Raw genomic sequence first — 21,053 nt, 5'->3', positions numbered from 1 at the left:
TATATATATATATATAAAAAAAACAATTGCTGGGTGATGTGTCTTGATATAACCAAGTAAATCAAAGTTCTCCTTCTTTCTAGATCTGATTAAAACTGTTTAAATTTATTCCATAACAGGTGCAACTGTCTGCATGCTGAAGTTCCCTGATCCAGACTGGTACTGGGACACAGTGACAAAGATTTGTGTGTTCATCTTCGCATTTGTGGTACCAGTGCTAGTCATCACAATCTGCTATGGTTTGATGATCCTACGTTTGAAAAGTGTCCGAATTCTCTCAGGCTCAAAGGAGAAGGACAGAAACATGCGTCGAATCACTCGTATGGTTTTGGTAGTGGTGGCTGCCTTCATTATCTGCTGGACGCCCATCCACATCTTCATCATTGTCAAAACACTTGTAGACATCAACCAAAAGAACCCCTTTGTGATTGCCAGCTGGCACCTGTGTATCGCACTTGGCTATACCAACAGCAGCCTCAATCCTGTCCTCTATGCTTTCTTGGATGAGAATTTCAAGAGATGCTTCCGAGACTTCTGCCCACCCTTCCAAACCAGAGCTGCCCAGAATAGTCTTAACCGAGCAAGAAATGTAACAAGGGAGCCAGTGTCAGTTTGCCCACCTTCGGAAGCAGGAAAAAAGCCAGTATGACTAGGCCTGGAGAGGATCCCACGGGGGTCCCAGTCCAGAAGAGTTCAGCAGGACCTTCAATCTGAGGTCACCCAAATATCCACTACTGAATTCTAGGAACAGAATGTCCTAGACCCTGGGAAGCATACAGCTCCACAGTACTCAATAATATCTCAAGTTTTGTATATTCAGAAAGTAATCAGAGAGACTGAGTTGAGCAGCTCTTCTCCTGCACCATTTATTACTTTGTATTGTGGATTGGCCCCAGGATTATTTGTAATAAATAATTGCCATACACAATGCAGAGCCTCTTCTGAGCCCAATGTTATGTCCAAAACAGAGTAAATTACATCAGTATTATTATACTTTCAGGGTCTGAAATCACACTGTTACTGAGAACATAACCCAAATGTGAATGAACGACCAAGCATTGAAATTGAGTCTGTAAACAACAGATGGATAAACTCTCTGTGACTGAAAATAAATTTCTGACACATCAAGAAATGAAACCTGAAACCTACAAAAGCAAACAGTGGAGATGAGGTTCAATTGGAGGACACTGTCTGAAAAGGAAAAGTATTTTCAGCAGTTGATTAAATATTTCATTTCTCTACCTTTCAGAGATATTGGACTGTAGACCCTTTGGGATAAATAAAACAAACATTGGACATAGATGTAAAACTCTCCTCAAATATCTGTTGACCCCCAGTGAAACCCTGGAGAATTATGGGAAAATATGTCTTGCCCCAGAATAGACAGCTGTCAGATTGGAGCAGAATGGAAAAAGGTTGTGTAATATGACATGCAGACCACAGAGTATATGGTCTTAACATGTTCATAGCGATATGGACAAATAAATTATGGACATAATATTGAAGGTTTATTAGCCATTATTGCTGAAGACCACCTTGTGATACTCTGCATCAACTCTCCAACTTACTGCATTTGTCTATGAACACATCTTCAGACAAACTTATTTTCAAAACTTGTCATTCCTCTTTTATGTACAGTGATGGAGTGTACATGGCAAATTTCTTCAGTTTCCTGGACATTTCCAATCAAGTTTACTTTTAAAACGAAGTGTAAACCAAACTAAAGAAACATTCTAAACTACCATTTAGAGTGACTGTTGAAAGAAATCATCCATTAAATGCCACGCGAAAAAACTGCATTAGATTGACTTTGCTTCACTTTGAAATATTTATTGTGTCCACAAAGCAAGATCAAATTTTACAAGTATTGTTTTTCACTGTAGTTCCTGATATACATTAAGTATATTGAGAATTAGTGGAAGATGATATAGCCCTTGGACCCTACAATAATTTTTGAATGTCTTGATTTTGACATCTAATGAAAGCAATGAGCAATTTGATCAGTTTATGGCTTATATTCCTTTAGAAGCTGAAGGTGCTTTTTATAATCACTGTGCTTGTACAGTCAAGTCAAAAGTGTAGTAAAAGAGAATGTGCATAGATAAGTACATTCTGTTATTTTGGATCTTTTATTGTTGTTAGTAGTTCATTTTAGTTAATTTCCATTCAAAATATCAAGAAATGGTTCTGCCATTTTAATTGAGCATACCTCATAAATGCTTGGTGATTTTGAATCGCAATACACCCTAGTAATTTAGTCTACTAAATTGATTGATTTTGATCTTAACCAAAAATAACATAGGCCTAGATGACTCATAACTCAAGACTAAGTGTTTTCGAAGCCTTGCCTTTGGATATTTTCTAGTTGTACTAGCTCACTGAGTCTTGATTTTGTTTTACTCTTATGATACTGATAATTGCATTGAGCTGTAATTTTGTTGATGATAAGTGATGTTAGTGAAATTGTTGCATTTTTTAGTGTTTGTGTTGCATTTTTAAGAATAATGAGTTTGTTTGTTTTTTATAGAAGATTGTAAACGTCTGCAGGATAATCTGTTTTGTACATGATGTTAAATTTAATTTGGTTTTAAACTGCCAATAGACCTGTTCAGGCATTAATTCATATGTTTGTAGTTAACATTATCAGAAAAGATATGCATGTTTTTTTTCTACAACATATTTTCTTTTTTTCGCAGTCATATCTCGTAAAGCATTCTGTTTCAAGTTGATATGGATGTATCAAAATGTAATGCTAAATTTCGCCTTTTGGACTACAAAATGAACAGCTCTATACTCTCACCATAAAACCATAAAGACAGCATAATCTGTATTGGAAGAGTAATGAAATGGTGATGTGTTTGAAATGATACTTGACTCCATAGGGCTTCTCACTCTTGAAATAGTTAACCCTGGGTCATTCTAAACCCAAGGTAAACTGAAGTCTGGGTTATCTTGCTTCACGTTTGACATTGTTCATAATTAATCCTGGGTATTCATAAACTGAATTTTCACACTCTACATTCCTAAACCCTGGTTTAACGTCCTTATATGCAGTGTCAGTCATATTGACTGGAAAAATGCAGCACGCAATCTGTTTATATAAAAGCTATAGCATTGTGCATTCTCATATTATGCTTTGCCAACTGTACTGTCAAGATTTTTTTTTTCTAAATATGATTTTTTTTTTGGACTATAAAGATAATAATAAAATGGTTTATTCTTGGCTTTTTTCCCCATAAAACACACGATTCATGACCCAAGATTGGTTTTTGTTTGCAAAGCATCATGTAACATTCTTACACTGCATCGGTTCACACAGTAGGTGTTTGGCATGTTAATGCAGGTTAACAGTGCAAACTGCTCAGGAGTAGGGTTTCACAACCCAGGGTGCTAACCCTGCTTCTAAATTACAAGTGTGAAACATTAATTTACCAAGGGTTTGGAACAACAATAACCCAGGGTTAAGCACAGAGTGGAAAGCCCTAATTTGTCTTTACACAATGCCAGTTAACAGAATATTCAGTCTTATTTCTGAGTTTTTTATTATTTATTATTTATTATTGATCAACAGATAGCAAAGAGTCTGCTTCCTGTTATAATTGCTGGTTGTTTATGTGGCAGAACAGAAGGTATATTTATGTTGTTTGCATATCTATAGACTGGTCATGATGCAGTTCTTAGTGTATAATTGCATCAGTCTGTGGGGCATAACTGTAGAATTTCTCATTAGCTTGCACAACTGCTTATACTGTAAATCTTTGAAAAGATAATATTCAATCGAATAAAAGCATATGCTAATAATTGATAATTGGTAACTCTCTAAACTTTCTGTGGAAATCATTGACTACAGAAATAAATGAACTCGGGTGATTAACACAAACATTGCTTACTTGTTCTGCTTCAGAGTGTAAGTTGTTATGACTTATTATATCCCAGAAAACAAATGTTACAAATGTTCTCTGAACGTTTGAAACGTCCAGTTCCCCTTCAGGGACTACCGCTGCGTGTAATCGCAGTGGGAACGCCCTCCAGCGTAACGCGTCTGAAGCATGAATGAAATCAGTCAATGGATAGATGGAGCGTATAGCGAGTGACGTCATCGACCAGGAAGCTATAAATATCCCCTGAGCACACAATACGCCAGCTTTTTGTTACTTCAGCAAGCTACATGTGTGTCTGAAATCTAGCGATTGTGTTTGTCTGTTTAGACAGGAGTTTCTCACTATATATATATATATATATATATATATATATATAAACCAATATGAGACGTCAAAGTGACGAGCGAGCAATATAGAAAGTGTGTTTCCCTCTGTACACTATACATCATGGGTGGGGATACACATCAGCTGTGTGTTGCTTGTTTGGGATTGCAGCATGCCCAGTCGTCTCTCGAGGGGGTCGATTGTGAGCATTGTGAGCGTTTTCCCTTGAGAACTCTGCGCTCGCGGCGATCGCTCTTCGAGGAGAGTGGTTTGCTGCGAGCTCCCCGAGGCTCGGGTCCCGCTTCTGTTGAGGCAGAGAGGCGGCGCTTGTCTTGAGGCTCGCAGATGGATCTCACTGGCCATGTTGAGATGGGCTCCACCCTATCTCAGCTATCTCCAGCGAGATCTAGTGCCTCTCACCCGGCTCTGGAAGAACGCGCTGCGGCGGTTACTTCTGCCCGGGTCGAGGCACATGATGTCGAACTTAGAATATCCAGTTCTGAGGAGCTCGGTGTCGAAAGTTTTGCATCAAAAGAAACTGACTCGTCACTCCAGCATACTGCTGAAGAGGGGCTGATAGATGTGTTTTCTCGGGCTGTTGAAAACCTCAGCATCGAGTGGCCAACTGATAGGCAGGAGTCTAGAAATAAAAGCAAATTAGATGATAGACTTCTGTCTGCACGTCCTCAGCCTTCTCGCCGGTGCTTACCATTCTTCCCAGATCTTCACTCTGAGGTTTCAAAGACCTGGGTTAGACCTGCTTCAAATAGAATTTATACTAACCAGTCTAATGCTTATGGAAACATTTTTGGTGCAAAAGCTTCAGGGTACGTGACCATGCCGTAGGCAGAAGAGACGCTCGCTAGCTATCTCTCTCCTGCTTCGTCATCTTCCCTTAAAGCACCGGCTCTGCCCTCTAAGCCACTAAAAAAAAAAAAAAAATACTTCTTTGTTAGTGGGGAAGGCTTACTCGGCGGCGGGTCAGGCGGCTGCATGTCTACACACTATGGCCATTATGCAGGCTTATCAGGCTGACCTGCTTAAAGATGCTTGTGAGGGGGGTGAAATTTCTGTGGATATGATTAATGAGCTCAGGCAGACTGCTGATCTCACTCTCCGGGCCACCAAGGAGACCGCTAATCTATCGGCCGGTCTATGGCAGCCATGGTGGCCACAGAGGGACACTTGTGGGTCAGACCTCTATGAAGGAGAAAGATAAGACTCTCCTTTTAACCCTCTGGGGTCCAATGTGTTTTTGGGGTCCTGGAGGTGTTCTGACATGCTCTAACATTTGTGCTTTTTTCAGTTATTTATAAACATGTTAATGGCAAAGGTGTAAATTCACTCTATATAGCACAAACAGGGCTACCATAATATGTTAGCAAGATGTATGTACATGTTTGTATTTTTGAGAGAATATTGTTTATGCATGGTTATTGAAAAAACTAAAACTTAAAGCCTCTGAAATAAGGCCACAAAACACATACTAAATATGTGTCCACAAGACTTTTGACTAATGGATGTTCTCGCCTAGGATTTTTGCTTCAAAATGATCTGAAAATCATCCTGCATAATCATTCACATAAAACAATACATTGATTTAAATTTAGTAAAACACTTTTTGTTTGGAAAGGCAATATGCGAAATGGGCGTGACTCATGTATAATGCTCTGATTCACACCTGTGAAGACAAAAGACCTGTTTAATGAGCCTGCATAATGAGCTTTTCACAGGTGTGTCACTGAGCCACAAGAAAGAATACAAGGACTCAAGAAAAGAAATGTGTATATATACTACAAAATTGGTTCACAGTTGGAAACATCTATAAAAAAATAGTATTTTTCCACTAATATTTTTGCTTGCAAATTGTATAATATCCAAGGTGAACATTTCTAGTAATTGTGTAGTTAATTCTCATACTGTATTTTCAGAAAGTTTTGGATATGTATCCTCTCCCCAAATTTGTTACTAATAAAACACAATACAAATAATTTGAAGAGAAGGCTTATTTTATTAAAAAGGTTACAATTACAGCAACAATTAAAATAACAATATTTCAAGTGTAATATTTCTTTGTAAAAACTAAAGTATACATTTTATCATACATATTTCAAAGTTAAGGATTCATTAGTTTGAATAAAGCCTACATTGGAACAAACACTATAATAGCATCCTAGTTGATGACTTTATTTTTGACAAAACAAACATAGCCTAATATATTTAACATTTGAGCAGAAATTGGTGAACAAAAGCTTATTCAATGTGGCAGTAGTCTATAGTTTAGGCTACAGTAAACAGTATATACAAAAACTAGTCAACGAAATGTTGTCTTTCATATTTCGTCTGTAACATAGGGATATCGTTTGTTGTTTTTATGATAGCCTATATTAGGGCATATAAATATTAATTTGCAGTTTAATACGTTGCTAATACAAAGACATTTTAACGTTATTTCAACATATTTCAGTTGATTTTCACTGATCTCAGTATAGCAATAGGGTTTGGTAAAAACTGTTCAGTTCATTCATTCACACACAGACGCGATTCATATTTAAACAGTCTTTTTGCGGTTTAGATACACTATGATATCGCGATTAGAACAATAATAATAAAAAAAAACTTACTTATCAGATGGATCCGTTGCTCCTCGAAATGAAAAAAACCAGCTCATGTTCTGAGGTAAATGTCCCAGGATTATACCTCACACAGCCTCGCAAGAAGAAATAGTAGGCTACATTAATCTGATGATTACATTTGTTGTGTTATCGCGTTTATGAGGGGCGTTGACACTTTGCATGTGTTGCCTTAGATCATTTGCGTTTGAATAGCGCGCGCTCTCCGTGGGCGTGTCAGATTAGCAGAATAATGAGCTAAGAGAACGATAATGAGATCGGCTGATACCTCTCTCTTTTTTAATAGATTACATAAACAGAGAATATTTATTTTAGTTTTGAATTGGATATTTTAAAAGTACAAATTTAAATGATTATAAAGATATATTGCTCATGCTTGTGTGAATAGTATTCGCTGAGCTTTGTTTAAGTTTAGAGACGTGCACCAGAAAAAAATTTAACGGAGACAGAGAGGCAGAAAGCACACCCTGTTTATTTTCTTAATTTTACAAAAGCACACGGTTTTGATGTTAATGTGAGTGTACACAAAAAAAGAAGACCCTCTATAGTTTATAATCATGTATTGATTTTATTTATATGACCAAAAATGACGGAGTATTTTAAGTCTATGTTGCTGCTATGTGTAAAAAAAACAGCAAAACGCGCCGGCGCGTTTCTCGACCCCAGAGAGTTAAATGCTCCAGTTTCACCTGCGGGCCTCTTCGGTGACGCTCTTCACTCTGTCATGGAGAGGTTCCAGGAAGAGAAGAAACAGGCGGCTGCTTTTCAGAAATTTATGCCCCTTAAAGTGCGTGTCACTGGGGCTGCTGAGCGAGGGCAGTCCCAGCCGCCGAGTACTTCAAAAAGAGCGCAGCAGAAACGGAGTGTCGCGTCTCATGCCCCCCCGCAGAGAAACTGGAGGGACGAGGCGGGGCGCTCTCCGGCGCGACCTTCTTGGGGTAGGGCTGATCTGAGGACAGTCATTATCGCCAAGAAGGCCGCGTCGAAAAAAATCCTGACGTGCTGAACGTCACGATTCTGAGGGTGGTCCCCATCGTGGAAGACTTGAGTTCACTGCACAAAAACACGGTGCCCTGTCTTTCCCGAAGCCCTCAGGGGTCTGCTCTACTAACCCTGCCTATACAGGGCGTAGAGAGACTCGGCGAGCGATTTCCCGAGGGACGCTCGCCCCCTCCGAGGAGGGTTGTGGAGTGCCCAGACCAGCTGTTCCCTGCCAGTACGTTACAGGGCGCTGTGTCTGTCACTCGGGATGTTCATCCAGAGGCCAGCCTCGAGAGGCTGGTTCCCTTAGTAGAGTTCCTGGCGAAAGGAGCTATAGAGCGGGTTCCTCCACCCAGCAGGGGGTTAGGATACTACAGCCGGTACTTCATCTTTCCCAAAAAAGATGGAGGGCTGCGTCCCTTTCTAGATCTGCGTCTCTTAAATCGCGCTGTAGGGAAGCTCAAATTCAAGATGCTCACTCTCCAGCAGATCGTGTCAAATCAGATCCGAGGACTGGTTCGTCACGATAGATCTAAAGGACGCTTACTTCCACGTATCTATCCTCCCTCAACACAGGAAGTTCCTGAGGTTCGCTTTCGGGGGCGAAGCTTACCAATATCGGGTTCTTCCGTTCGGCCTAGCACTGTCACCCCGCACGTTCACGAAGTGTATGGATGCGGCTATAGCGCCGCTGAGGCTGCAGGGCATCCGTATTCTGAACTATATAGACGATTGGTTAATTCTAGCTCAATCAGAACAACAGGCGGTTCGGCATCGAGATGTCGTTCTTGCTCACATCAAGAGGTTGGGGTTGAGGCGCAACGCCAAGAAGAGTGTTCTTTCTCCATTACAGAGAACCACTTTTCTCGGTGTAGTGTGGGATTCGACGACGATGCAGGCACAGTTGTCACCTGCTCGTGTTGCTTCGATTCTCGCCGCAGTAGATCAGGTCAAGCTAGGCCAGTCATCCACTGTAAAACAGTTCCAGAGACTGTTAGGTCTCATGGCAGCTGCGTCCAACGTGATACCTTTTGGCCTCCTGCACATGAGACCGTTACAGTGGTGGCTCAGAACCAGGGGATTCTCCCCGAGGGGAAATCCGCTTTGCATGATCATGAGTTCGCGACGGTGTCATCGCGCCCTGGTTATGTGGAAAGATCCTCGGTTTCTGTCCCAAGGCCCTGTGTTGGGAGCTCCTTGTCGTCGCGTTATGCTAACGACAGATGCCTCTCTCACGGGGTGGGGGGGCGATCATGAGTGGTCGCCCAGCTCAGGGTCTGTGGGAGGACCATCACCGTCTATGGCACATAAATCGTCTAGAGATGTTGGCAGTGTTTCAGGCACTGAAACATTTCCTCCCAGACCTAAGGGGCCACCATGTTCTTGTCCGGTCAGACAACACATCGGTGGTCTCTTATATCAACCATCAGGGGGGTCTGCGTTCTCGCCCACTTTACAAACTGGCACGTCAGATCCTTCTATGGTCCCAGGGGAAAATTCTTTCTCTGAGAGCTATTTATCTCCCGGGGTATTTAAATCAGGGGGCAGACATCCTGTTGAGGCAGGGGCCGAGGCCCGGGGAATGGAGTCTTCACCCTGAGGTGGTGGAGCTCCTATGGGAACATTTCGGTCGTGCCGAGGTAGACCTATTTGCTTCCCGAGAGACATCACACTGTCCACTGTGGTTCTCTCTCAGCCTGCCAGCCCCACTGGGGTTGGACGCGATGGTACATCTGTGGCTGAGGTCACGTATGTACGCTTTTCCCCCGATCGCTCTGCTCCCGGGAGTTCTGGAGAGGGTTCGCCGGGACGGGCTCAGTCTTCTGCTAATAGCCCCGTTCTGGCCGGCCCGAGTATGGTTTGCAGACCTAGTGTCTCTCCTCGACGGCTCTCCCCTGGAGATACCGATCAGGAGAGATCTACTCTCTCAGGCGAGTGGGTCGATCCTTCTCCCCCGCCCAGAACTATGGAGGCTGTGGGCTTGGCCTCTGAGGGGGCCCAGCTCATAGATTCTGGTCTCTCGACTGAGGTCGTTGAGACCATCCTCCAATCCAGAGCTCCCGCCACGAGGAAGTTATATGCCGCGAGGTGGAAACTTTTCACCTCTTGGTGTGGAGAGCGCCAGCAGGACCCAGTTAACTGCCTGGTTGGTACAGTGCTGGATTTCCTGCAGGACCGTCTCTCCACAGGGTTATCCCACTCCACACTGAAGGTGTACGTGGCGGCCTTAGCTGCTTACCACGCCCCTTCGAGCGGAGGTTCTCTCGGGAGACACCCACTTATATCTCGCTTCCTTCATGGCCCTTGAGGCTGAGGCCTGCAGTTCGCACGAGGGTACCAGCTTGGGATCTGGCCATCGTCTTAGAAGGTCTCTCCCTAGCTCCTTTCGAGCCCATCGAGGAAGTTTCGGAAAAGTTTCTTACGCTAAAGACTATCCTTCTTCTCGCTATCTCATCTCTATAAAGAATTGGAGATATTCAAGCACTTTCGGTGGCTCCCTCGTGCATGGAATTTGCTCCTGGTATGGTTAAGGCCTTTCTCTGTCCGAGACCAGGTTATGTTCCTAAGGTGCCAACTACTTTTGTTAGACCTATAGTTCTGCAGGCTTTCTGTCCTTCGCCTTTTCTGACGTCAGACCAGAAGAGACTTAATTTGCTGTGCCCCGTTAGGGCTTTAGATGCTTATGTCCACAGAGCTGCCCTGTGGAGGAGATCGGAACAACTGTTTGTCTGTTTTGGGTCACCTAAGAAAGGGTGTCCGGCATCTAAGCAAAGGATGAGCAAGTGGGTGGTCTAGGCCATCTCGCTTGCTTACGGTTCAGCCCATCAGCATTCACCATTGGCTGTAAGGGCTCATTCCACCAGGAGTATGGCTGCCTCTACAGCTCTTCTTTCAGGAGCTTCTCTTCAGGACGTTTGTGATGCGGCAGGCTGGTCCTCACCATACACTTTCGTTAGAATTTATTCCCTTGATCTTAGCTCCACCCCCGGGGCTCAGGTTCTCTCGTCGGTTTGTGTCTCCTAATGACACACAATGGGGATTCGGCCGTATGGGGATGTGGGTATTGCGTTCCCACTGCGATTACACGCAGCGGTAGTCCCTGAAGGGGAACGTCCCGGGTTACGTATGTAACCCTAGTTCCCCGAAGGGACGGACGCTGCGTGTCCTGCCGTACTCCCGGCATCCCCTTGGGTCGCTTGCTTCAGTAACTTTAAGCTGGCGTATTGTGTGCTCAGGGGATATTTATAGCTTCCTGGTCGATGGAGTCACTCGCTATGACGCTCCATCTCTCCATTGACTGATTTCATTCATGCTTCAGACGCGTTACTCTGGAGGGCGTTCCCACTGCGATTACACGCAGCGTCCATCCCTTCGGGGAACTAGGGTTACATACGTAACCCGGGACGTTTTTTATGTTTTAAAAATGTTTATTTTTATTTTTATTGGTAATGTGAACATAAGGGAACATTCCATTTTATCATTTTACAAACATTATGGGATCATTACTTTTGATTGTTTTCTGAACATTCCAAAACACATATTAACATTTAAAAAATGTTAGATGAATGTCCAACTAAAATGTTTCAGGGGGGTGCTGTGATCTCCTTTTTGTTGTAGTTGTTGTATGCTATGATCAAATCAAAACACATAACAGGTGGCTTCTTTTTTAATTGAGAGGGCTACTTTCTTGTATCACTATAAAGTGGCTGCTAGCTTATTAATTAGGCCTTTCATTTATTTTGGTAGAGAACACCCTCATGGAAATTAGGGTCGTTTACACAAAGGATTTAGCTAAATGAATTCAAGAAACACAGACAATTATCTTTAAACAACAAGTCTTTGACAAAACATCCACAGATACAATAACATCAGCATCATCCAAATAAACAGAGTACATGTTGGAAATAGTAAGTAAAATGTGCACTCTACATCAATGTTTAAGAGGTCATTCATTCTGGGAATAGCCATATATTACCTCATTCTATTGAATGACAAGGCCATTCTAACTGCAGAAATCACAGTGAAGATAAATGAGCCCAACATGCCACTTAATGAATAGCATCATTAGCAACATGCAGTTATGTTCATAATCCAGAAACACTTCACAAAACATGCCTCATTGATCCAAGAAAGGACACATCTTTAAGAGAATGTAAACAAGACATCCGTATGATGAAATATAGATAATAAAAGTATCACTTTTATTTAAAGTCCATGAACAAATGAAAGAACAGCACGAGACTCAGCTGTAAATAAGCAGAGAAGGCTAGACAAAGATAAAAGTAAAAAAGGATTATATCATTAACACTGAGTTGCAGATGCAACACATTAAATAAGCAGTCCTTTGTTAAATAGTCAATTTATGCTACATTAAACCTGTATGCTGCATTATACCTGCAAATACTGATCAATATCCTTTACAGAGGGGAGGAAGCACCTTTGAAAATGTATCCTTTATAGTGATACAAGCTACTGAGAATTTAAAGAGATGTATTCTGCAATCATGAAATAATCCCAGGCAAAGACCCTGCCTTTGCTTCACATTAAGGATCTCAATCACCTCGTCAGATTTACCATGTGATAATGACTGTCTGAATGTGTATTATACCACTTAGACAGCTACTTAGCAAATAAACACACTGAATAAAATAAGTGTTACATGATAGTTGTGTGTATAAATCACACAATGAAAGAGAATCAAAATAAACAGTCTTTAATAACAAACACAGGAGAACGTGGAGAAATACAACACATCTAACACAAACGAGAACAGACAAGGAAATAAAGAGAGCTCAGAGCTTACATACATGGAACAAACAATCAAAGGAAACAGTTCAACAGAGGAGGGTGCTCTGGTCGAGGGCGTGGAGCTGAAGAGGGGAGTAACATAACTATGGCCATCCAAACAGTACATGGGGGACTGAAAGCTGGGAGGAGCCATGGGGGGAAACAGGACCAAGAGGAGCCAGATGGTCACCCAGATACATCCAGGATGAAACCCCAAGGTAGAGTCGAGGGAGGGAGGAGCCATGGTGGAGACTTGGCTGATGACACCCTGGGGACGATCGATGGAGATGGAGACCCAGATGGAGCTGACGAGCCAAATAGCTCATGCAAAATCGCTCGTACTGGAGACAGAGGTGGATCCGTGGCAACTGGCGTCCAAGGTGGAATTAGGAAGCCTGAGGACTGAGTTGGAGCTGGTGGGACTAAGGATGAATGCGGGGCCAGGGGGAGGCAGAGCCAGTCGGAGCCGAGGGTGCAGGCAGGACGACGTCTGACCAAGGCGGAGCCAGTGGGACAAGGGAGCCCAGTGGAGCCATCAGGATGATGGTTTCTGGTGGAGCCAAGGGAAAGAGGAGCCAAGGTGGAGCTGACAGTTCAACAAGCTGCGGATTGACGGGCTTGTAGGCTGGAAACGGAGCCAGGGGAACCTCCCTACAGAGACGGATTAAATAAATGTACTATATTAGGCAGGCTGCATTTTTTGGGCCCCCTCCATCTATGTTATTTATGAATTGAAATCTGAAACTTACCAAAGTTACTAATAAAAGTTAATTCACATTTTACATAGCATAGTCTTTGGTTACAAATTGGTTGTTTGTATGCCAAAATAAGTAATGTGTTGTATAAACAGTCTATCAGACTATTTTTTGATATTCATTATTTATACGCCATTACACGGCTCTATTAAATGCTATTAAATTATCCTCATCTTATCCATTGGGAGTGTCATTGTTAAGGCAGTAGTACCAGTAAATAACCAATAAATAACCAATGTCAGTAAACTATGTAAACAGAGCAAATAAGTTTATCTTATTTGCTCTGTTTACATTTAATCAACACATTTAATTAAGATTTTCTGCTAAAATGCAATAGCTTACAACATTTATAAATGTTGTAATTAAGATTTACTGCAAAATACTATAGCTTACAACATTTATAAATTTTGTAGTTAAGAACAAGAAGGCAAACATGACCCCTTCACATTCATCAAGACCATTTAGAAACTTTCTAACAATAAATAATAATAAAAATAAGGATGGAGGATTTAAACTATGGAAAACTTAAGGTATTCAGACAATTAAAGACTTGTATATGGATGTAAAACTTCTTACATTTGAAGAATTGTGTGATAAACACCAGATTCCCTCAAAACATTTGTTTTAAATATTCACAGCTTAAAAGTTTTGTCTTCCAGGTCTACAGATATTATGTACATCCCCATGTTCATTAATAGAGGAAATAATTGGAAAAAGACGTGAAAAGGGCCAATTGTCAAAATATTATAATTTAATAATGTCTAACTCTAAAGAGTCTGCTGTAGACAAATTAAACGCATGGAGGAAAGACATTCAAGAAGCAATAGAGGAAATTTGAATGGACTGAAGCATGTTTAAAGGCGCAAAAACAAATCATAAACACGCAGCTTAAATTATTACAGTATAAATTGTTGACAAGGGTTTATATAACACCTGGAAAACTCAATCATATGTCTAGCAATATTCCTGATATATGTACAAAATGCCAAAATTATAAAGGAACTCTAATTCACTGTCTATGGGAATGTTCTGATATACAGAAGTTCTGGAAGGATGTCATAAACTGTTTGTCAGAACTGTTTAATCTTAAAATATCACTTTGTGCCAAACTTTGTGTACTGTTGTTGACGGCGTCTTCCGCCGCAGCGTCTTCCGCCGCATTTCACGCCGCATCTTCCACGGCGTTTCGGGCCGTGTCTCCGGGCATGGCTCGGCCTCTGGCTCTGCTGACTCGAGCAGGTTCACAGCTGTAGGACGGCTGCCCGACAGAAACTTCTGTAAAGTCCCCCGCTGTCTCTTCTTTTGTTCCTCTTCATTTTTTTTTCTTTTTACGTTTTGCCGCACCCGAAAGCATATTGAATGTTAGCCTACTCAAAACACACCTGCCTGCTAGCTTTGTTGTCCCGCTCTGACCGCCGCTGACGTCCCCTCGGACTTAACTGGCTGGCGCGGTGGCGCCTCTATATACAGTATATACAGTCATGGGCTGGCGTTAATGTGACGTAATGTATGATAATGTCTATGGTTAAGATAAACATCATCACTATTTTTAGTTAATTAATAAATATTGAAATAAATTGTTGATAGGACATTTGCATATTTTTTTATTTTTTTTATTTTTGTCCCTCTGTCTGGGCCCCATCCCGCCAATCGGGCCCTAGGCACGTGCCTAGTTTGCCTTTGCATTAATCCGGCTCTGCCTCCCTACAGGGAGGAGCCGGACGACTGAAGCTCCCAGGCAGTTTCTCACAAAAAGGCGTTGGAGACGCAGAGGGCTGAGAAACTGGCTGATCTGGGAAGAGGAGGTGGGAGAGGGAGGCTGAGAGGTATCACGTGGAGCAAAGGCGACATGGGGTTGGGTGGAACCAGTGGGAAAAGGGAGATTCAGGGCTTGGCAGGACCAGCATGAGGTCAGAAAATCAGGGAATTATCTTCCCTAAACATCTCCAATAATTCTTCCAAATAATTTTCATAGGCTATATAATTCATATCCACAGCGGTGGGGTTGTGGCCAGGGCTTCCCTCCTATACCCCGAACTCCACAAGCACTCCCTCGGTGACGCACGGTGTTTTGGGCTCACACACCTGGTCAGACTCTCCCAGTGGCTCAGGCTCTGGGGCGATGTCTTTTCCCATCCTCCTTGCAGGTGGGGGCTTGTCCATTGCGACAGGCTGATCTCCACAGTCTGCGGGCACAGAACTCAGGGCTTAAAGTGTTAGTCCACCCAAAAATGAAAATTCTGTCTGTAATTACTCACTCTCATGTTATTCCAACCCCGTAAGACTTCCGTTCTTCTTCGGAACACAAATAAGGATATTTTTGATGAAATCTGAGAGCTGGCTCACGCCTTCATAGGCTGCTAGGTAATTGCATCTTCTGGCCCAGAAAAGTTAGTAAAGACATTGTTAAAACAGTCCAAGTGACTACAGTGGCTAAACCTTAAGTTTATCAAGCGACAAGAATACTTTTTGTGCGCAAAACCCCCCCAGAAATAACGACTTTATTCAACAATTCATTTTCTTCCGTGTGGGCCTCTGATGTGAGTTCACGAGAGCGCCACGACGCATGCGCGAGAACTGAAAAGATGATGCAGATGGGTCTCGATGTAGTGTTAAAAGGGTTCCCTTTCAGTCGATAACGTCAGACGTAGTCGACGGTCGACTGAATGGGGATCTCGCTAGAGAGCCTATCCTCTTCGAGTACTATTGAACGAGCCAATGTAATTGGCGTGCGTGATTCTCATCACACACTCCGCCCCCGCGGAGCGGGTATAAATACGGAAGTGGATGCACGCACTAGTTGCCTTTCGCTTCGGAGCCGATCGTTTGATGTCTCTGAGAGTGCTGTTGTCTACAACGAGCGAGTGTGTCGGTGTTCTTCAGGAAGACTCTCCCAGTGCTGGTGTTCTACAGCGCGAGTGCAGCGGTGATCGCAAGCTTTGAGCTCTCAACTGCTGTTTTAACAGCAACAAATTTCTAAATGTTTGTGTGTGTTGATGGCTGGTTAGAGGGCGGAAAAGTGAGTGCTTCACTGTTTCAGTTCTCTGTTCAGTGTTGCCGCGGTCATTCCCCTGTGTGCTCCGGCACTGGTGACGGTCCTTTTTTCTGAAAGAGCAACACGTGTGCGTTTGCGTCTTTTTCAAGATGTCATTCCGCCCGTGCGTTTCTGGGTGCGGTCGTTCCCTGTCTCTCTCTGATGGTCACAACTGTTGTGTCACGTGTTTGGGCTTACAGCACGCTGAGACAGCTTTTGTGGACAGCTCATGTTTTCACTGTGGGAACATGACTGTCGCAGTGTTGAGGGCGAGACTCGCCTTCGTTCGCGGAGAGCGAGTCCCCATTACCATGCCCCACCCTCGGGTGCTGTGTGGGATGGGTGACCGGAGGATAGTGTTGGATGTCCCGCCCGGTAACCATTCCCTGTGGGCTCCTCACTCCTCCCTTCCACTGCAACCACTGGAGCCTCCTGTGTTTTCTGCTGGTCCATCTGTAATGGGTGGGCCAGCGGTTTCACTCGGGGCTCCCCTGGAGGACAGGACGCCGATTGCAGCATCGGAGGGTGAGCTGACTTCTAGAGATGATGACTCGGCTGCATTGTCTCCCTCCGGGAGTTCAAAGTTGCCCAAGCCGGATCCAGAATTATCAGCTATGCTGAAACGGGCCGCCGAGGCTGCCGGGCTCGAGTGGAACCTCCACCGTGTCCCGTTCAGTCTCGGTTGGAATCTGGAGTTTGGTGTCTTGGGGCGGGCCGCGCTGGTTCTCAGCTCGCCGCCCCAGTGCCTTTCTTTCCCGAAATGCATGGGGAGCTTATCAGGTGGTGAACAGCATCTTTCTCTGCCAGAAACTGCCTGAATAGCTTTTCCCCCTCATTACCCTTGATGGAGGAACGGTGAAGGGTTGCGAGGTGTCCCTCCATTGGAAGGGTCTGTCGACACAGGTGCAGCTGTGTCCGGCGGCCGCTGCCTTTTGGGGGGATCCTCGTCTCCCCCCTAAGGCCTGTGAGTTTTCCCCCTAAGGCCTCATCGCCGTGGTCGTTCCCCGGCCGCCGCTCCTGCTGGCCCTCCGCAGCAGCCTCCACCCAGGCCTCCGCATGGAGCCGGCCGCAGTAGAGACGCCCAGCCCGCTCCAGGCGCTGCCAAGCCAGGTGGCAAGCGACAGCGAAAGCATTCCGGAGCGGGCCGCCCAGAAATGGATGAGATGCTCTTGGAGTGGCACGATCACTCCCTCCCCCCGGGTGAGGGCCGGGTGGAGCCTTTGTTTCTGTGTGTGTCTGTTCCGCCGCTGGCTCCCTAAAAAAAAAAAAAAAAAAAAAGCGGAGCAAGCGGTACCCACACTTCAAAGAGAGAGCAATTTCATCTGTTCCTGGGTCCCAAGAGGGCCAGTCTGGCGGGTGTGACCCTGTATAGCCTTACACCCCTCAGCTCCCCCTTGGTCGCCAGCAGGCAGCTTGGTGCGTTCGAGGACCCGGTCATCCGCCTTCTCACGCGCCCCCTGCCGCTAGTGGAGACAGGTAAGAGTTGCACAGTACACTAACACCACTCTGTCTACTTTGCTGCCCCACCTCATGCTCGGCTACCCCGCCCAAGTCAGTGATAATCATCACATTAGGTGTTGAGCAGACGTGCTCCTGAAAGTTCAGTGATATTCATCACACCGAGTGTTGAGCAGTGCTCCTGACTTGTGTGTGCTTATCTTATCCTGCTGGTGAAGGATTTGATATAGCCGCTACTCCAGCCGGTACGAAGGCCGGTTGTAAACTCGTTCTTCGTGCTACTAGGTGGTGGGTCGTGACCATCTTGGCCCAAGATAGGTCTGCAGCTCCGACCTGAAAGACATGTGCTTAAAAACAGACCTCTACCTTCCGCACCGCAGGCCATCCTGTGGGTTGCGTGTAAGGGTGGAGTATCAGTACAGTGTCCTTCCCCGGTCTGCTGCCAAACCCTCTTCAACAGAGGGGCCATGTACAAAGGGCGTGTTTTAACGGGGGCCTGGGCGACCCCCGGGCATTCGTGCCGGGCATTCGTGCCTCGAGTTGTTAGACATTGCGACCGTTGCGCAAGCTTACCTTGCATGTCAAAACTCACCCGTGACCTCCTCCTTGGAGTCAGAAGCTTCTGAGGACGCTTTGTTCCACTCTTCCCGCTCTACTCAATCGTGCCGCCATTGAGCCTCACGACAGTTATAGCCAGGGCAAGTGGAGACTCCATCCCCTGGGTCCAGCTGGGTCATGACCATTCCGGGGCCGCTCAGTTGCCCCTCCGGTTTCGTCTTCCTGCCAGTGTTTGTACAAACCGAGCGGACTACCCTTGGACAAACACTGTCTCTCAGCTGCACCAGGGGCCCACAGAAATGCGTTTAACCCCAGTGAGCCTTCTAAAAGCGACTGCGACTCATGGTCGCCTTGCGCCTGCTCAAGTCAGTGAATTCATCACACTTCATGTTGAGCAGAAATGCTCCTGAAACTCAGTGAAGTTCATCGCACTCAGGTGTTGAGCAGCAATGCTCCTTTAGCTCAGTGAGTTCATCACACTCAGGTGTTGAGCAGAAATGCTCCTGTAACTCAGTGAATTCATCACACTCAGTGCTGAGCAGAAATGCTCCTGGTGCTCAGTGAAGTTCTTCGCACTCAAGGGTTGAGCAGAAATGCTCCTGCAGCTCAGTGAGTTTATCACACTCAGGTGTTGAGCAGGAAGGCTCCTGAAGCTCAGTGAACTTATCACACTCAAGTGCTGAGCAGAAAATGCTCCTGAAGCCCAGTGATCTTCACATGTTGTGTTGAGCAATGCTCCTGTCTTTTTGCGCCTGTTGCTTGCACCTACGTACCAAGTCAGGAGAAGAACAGGTCTTCATAGTTGCCCCTTATTGGCCCAACCAGACCTGGTTCCCATCGACAGCCTTCCTGACTTCCCCTGAAAACTCTTTCAGGGACGGGGCACGATGGCACCCGCGTTCTTCCCCCGGAAGTTCCGGGCGGTCTTACATCTGAACGCGGAGGTTCAGGTGGCTATCACAGGGACATGTGATAGTTACCATCACTTCTGCGAGCACCCCCTAGAAATGGGTAGCGTGCTTACGCCTTTAGAAGTGGAACCTAGTCGTTGAGTGCGTCTTCTCTCCAGAGGAGATCCTGAAAGCTTTCGATCACTTCAGTGCTCTCTTTCCTGCAAAATGGGTTGGAGTAGGCTGTTTTCCTTCACCCTCAAAATGATGTTGCCTCTGTGTTTAAACGACGCTCATCGTGTTGCAGAAGTGTGCAGAAGCACGTTCTGATCGTCAGGTTCCTGAGGAGCAAGGTCTTGTAAATCCTTGCGTCCCTCTTTATCCTCTTGGGCCTTGTCCCTGGTGCGACTGCACTGCAGAGACCGCCCCTGAGCCACTGCAGGCAGTGAGTTAAAAATTCTGTTATATCAGTTCTCCTGCTCGCGTGGTCTCTACTAGAGGGTAGGGACTTGCTCGCTTTCGGTCAACGTATTGTGCCTGGAGTCTGGGCCGGCTAACTCTCACAAGCTGAGACCCCGGCTCGGATTGTGCCCAAGGTTCCAACCTCTCCCGTGATAGGAGCAGGTGGTGAGCCTGCAAGCACTGCCCTGGAGGAGGCAGATCCAGCCCTGGCTTCTCTGTCCGTTCGCTTGGAAGTGTACAGAATGCAAGCCATAGACCTCAGACCAGCTCTACAAATATCTGTTGGAACTCAGCAGAGAGGGAAGGCTGTTTCCATGCAAAGTAGCACTTAGTGCTTGCCTTCATTTCGGTAAAAATCCGAGATGCAACATGTCCACTTAGGTGTTGAGCTCCTCTATGATGAGTGTAAAGTGCTCCGCCTGGCGTTGATGATATGCTTTGCTAAACAGATTCTAGAGTTGGGGGCTGGACGACACCTAGTTGAACCGCTGCTTCCCGTGGGCTCCCTTCTCATGAAGCCAGTTTCACCGTGAGCCCGGTTCAAGCGTCGGCCTGCTGCGCCATTCCCCTCATATGGACTGGATACGTGCGCCTTTCTACTCCAGTTGAGTTCCCTTAAAATTTAACCCGGTTGAGTTCCTCCACACCCCTCCGACGTCGGACGTGCGGAACGTCTGGTGTTAGGCCTACCACTCGTAAGCAGTGTGGAACCTGTGTTAGGCTGGGTCCATATGTTGCGGTCCCTACGGCGACCCCATATGTGTATTCTTCCACGATACGGCTCCCTGCGGCGAGCCCGTGTCTTCCCTCGGCCGAGTCTCTCTGCCGTCACTGTCCGGTGTGTCTCCCCTCGTCTTAGGCTGGAGCCACCCCAGTGACATTCCATATGTTAGACTGCCCGGTTTCCGCCCAGTTCATATGTGTATTCTCCACGTTACCTCCCTCTGGGTTGGATGTGGCTTCCGCAGCGTCCCTTCCTTCCAAGGTACGGGGAAGGCTTTCCCAGTGGTCCTGTAGGAACAGCAGTGACTTCCCTGGCCTAAGCCCTGTCCTTCCCTGCCTTAAATTTGCGGGGGCATCAGGAGGCTTTGGTTTAGGCACTGGAAGGTGGCAGCGTTAGTGGCGTTTCAAAGGTTATCCCCATTCAGTCAACCGTCGACTACGTCTGACGTTATCGACTGAAAGGGAACGTCCTGGTTGCGTATGCAACCCACCGTTCCCTGAACGAGGGAACAGAGGACGTAGTCCCCTTGCCAATACCGCTGGACAACCGCTGACCCCGGGTTACT

At 45.4% G+C, this 21,053-nt stretch overlaps 1 protein-coding gene across 1 annotated transcript in view; it reads left to right on the top strand.

Moving 5' to 3' along the window:
• Positions 1-3,880, top strand: part of oprd1a (opioid receptor, delta 1a) — a 64,739-nt gene extending 60,859 nt beyond the window's left edge. Inside the window, exon 3 of the mRNA XM_077200130.1 lies at positions 120-3,880. Coding sequence (XP_077056245.1) covers positions 120-649 — 530 coding nt within the window. The 3' untranslated portion in view covers positions 650-3,880. The remainder of the gene's footprint in view (positions 1-119) is intronic.
• The last annotated feature ends 17,173 nt before the right edge of the window (positions 3,881-21,053 follow it).

The sequence above is a fragment of the Siphateles boraxobius genome, unplaced genomic scaffold (assembly GCF_051911475.1).
Source record: "Siphateles boraxobius isolate OS27281-9 unplaced genomic scaffold, OSU_SipBor_1 43, whole genome shotgun sequence".
NCBI lineage: Eukaryota > Metazoa > Chordata > Actinopteri > Cypriniformes > Leuciscidae > Siphateles > Siphateles boraxobius.
The sequence above is the reverse complement of the archived record's forward strand: the minus strand, read 5'-3'. Positions and strand labels throughout refer to the sequence as shown.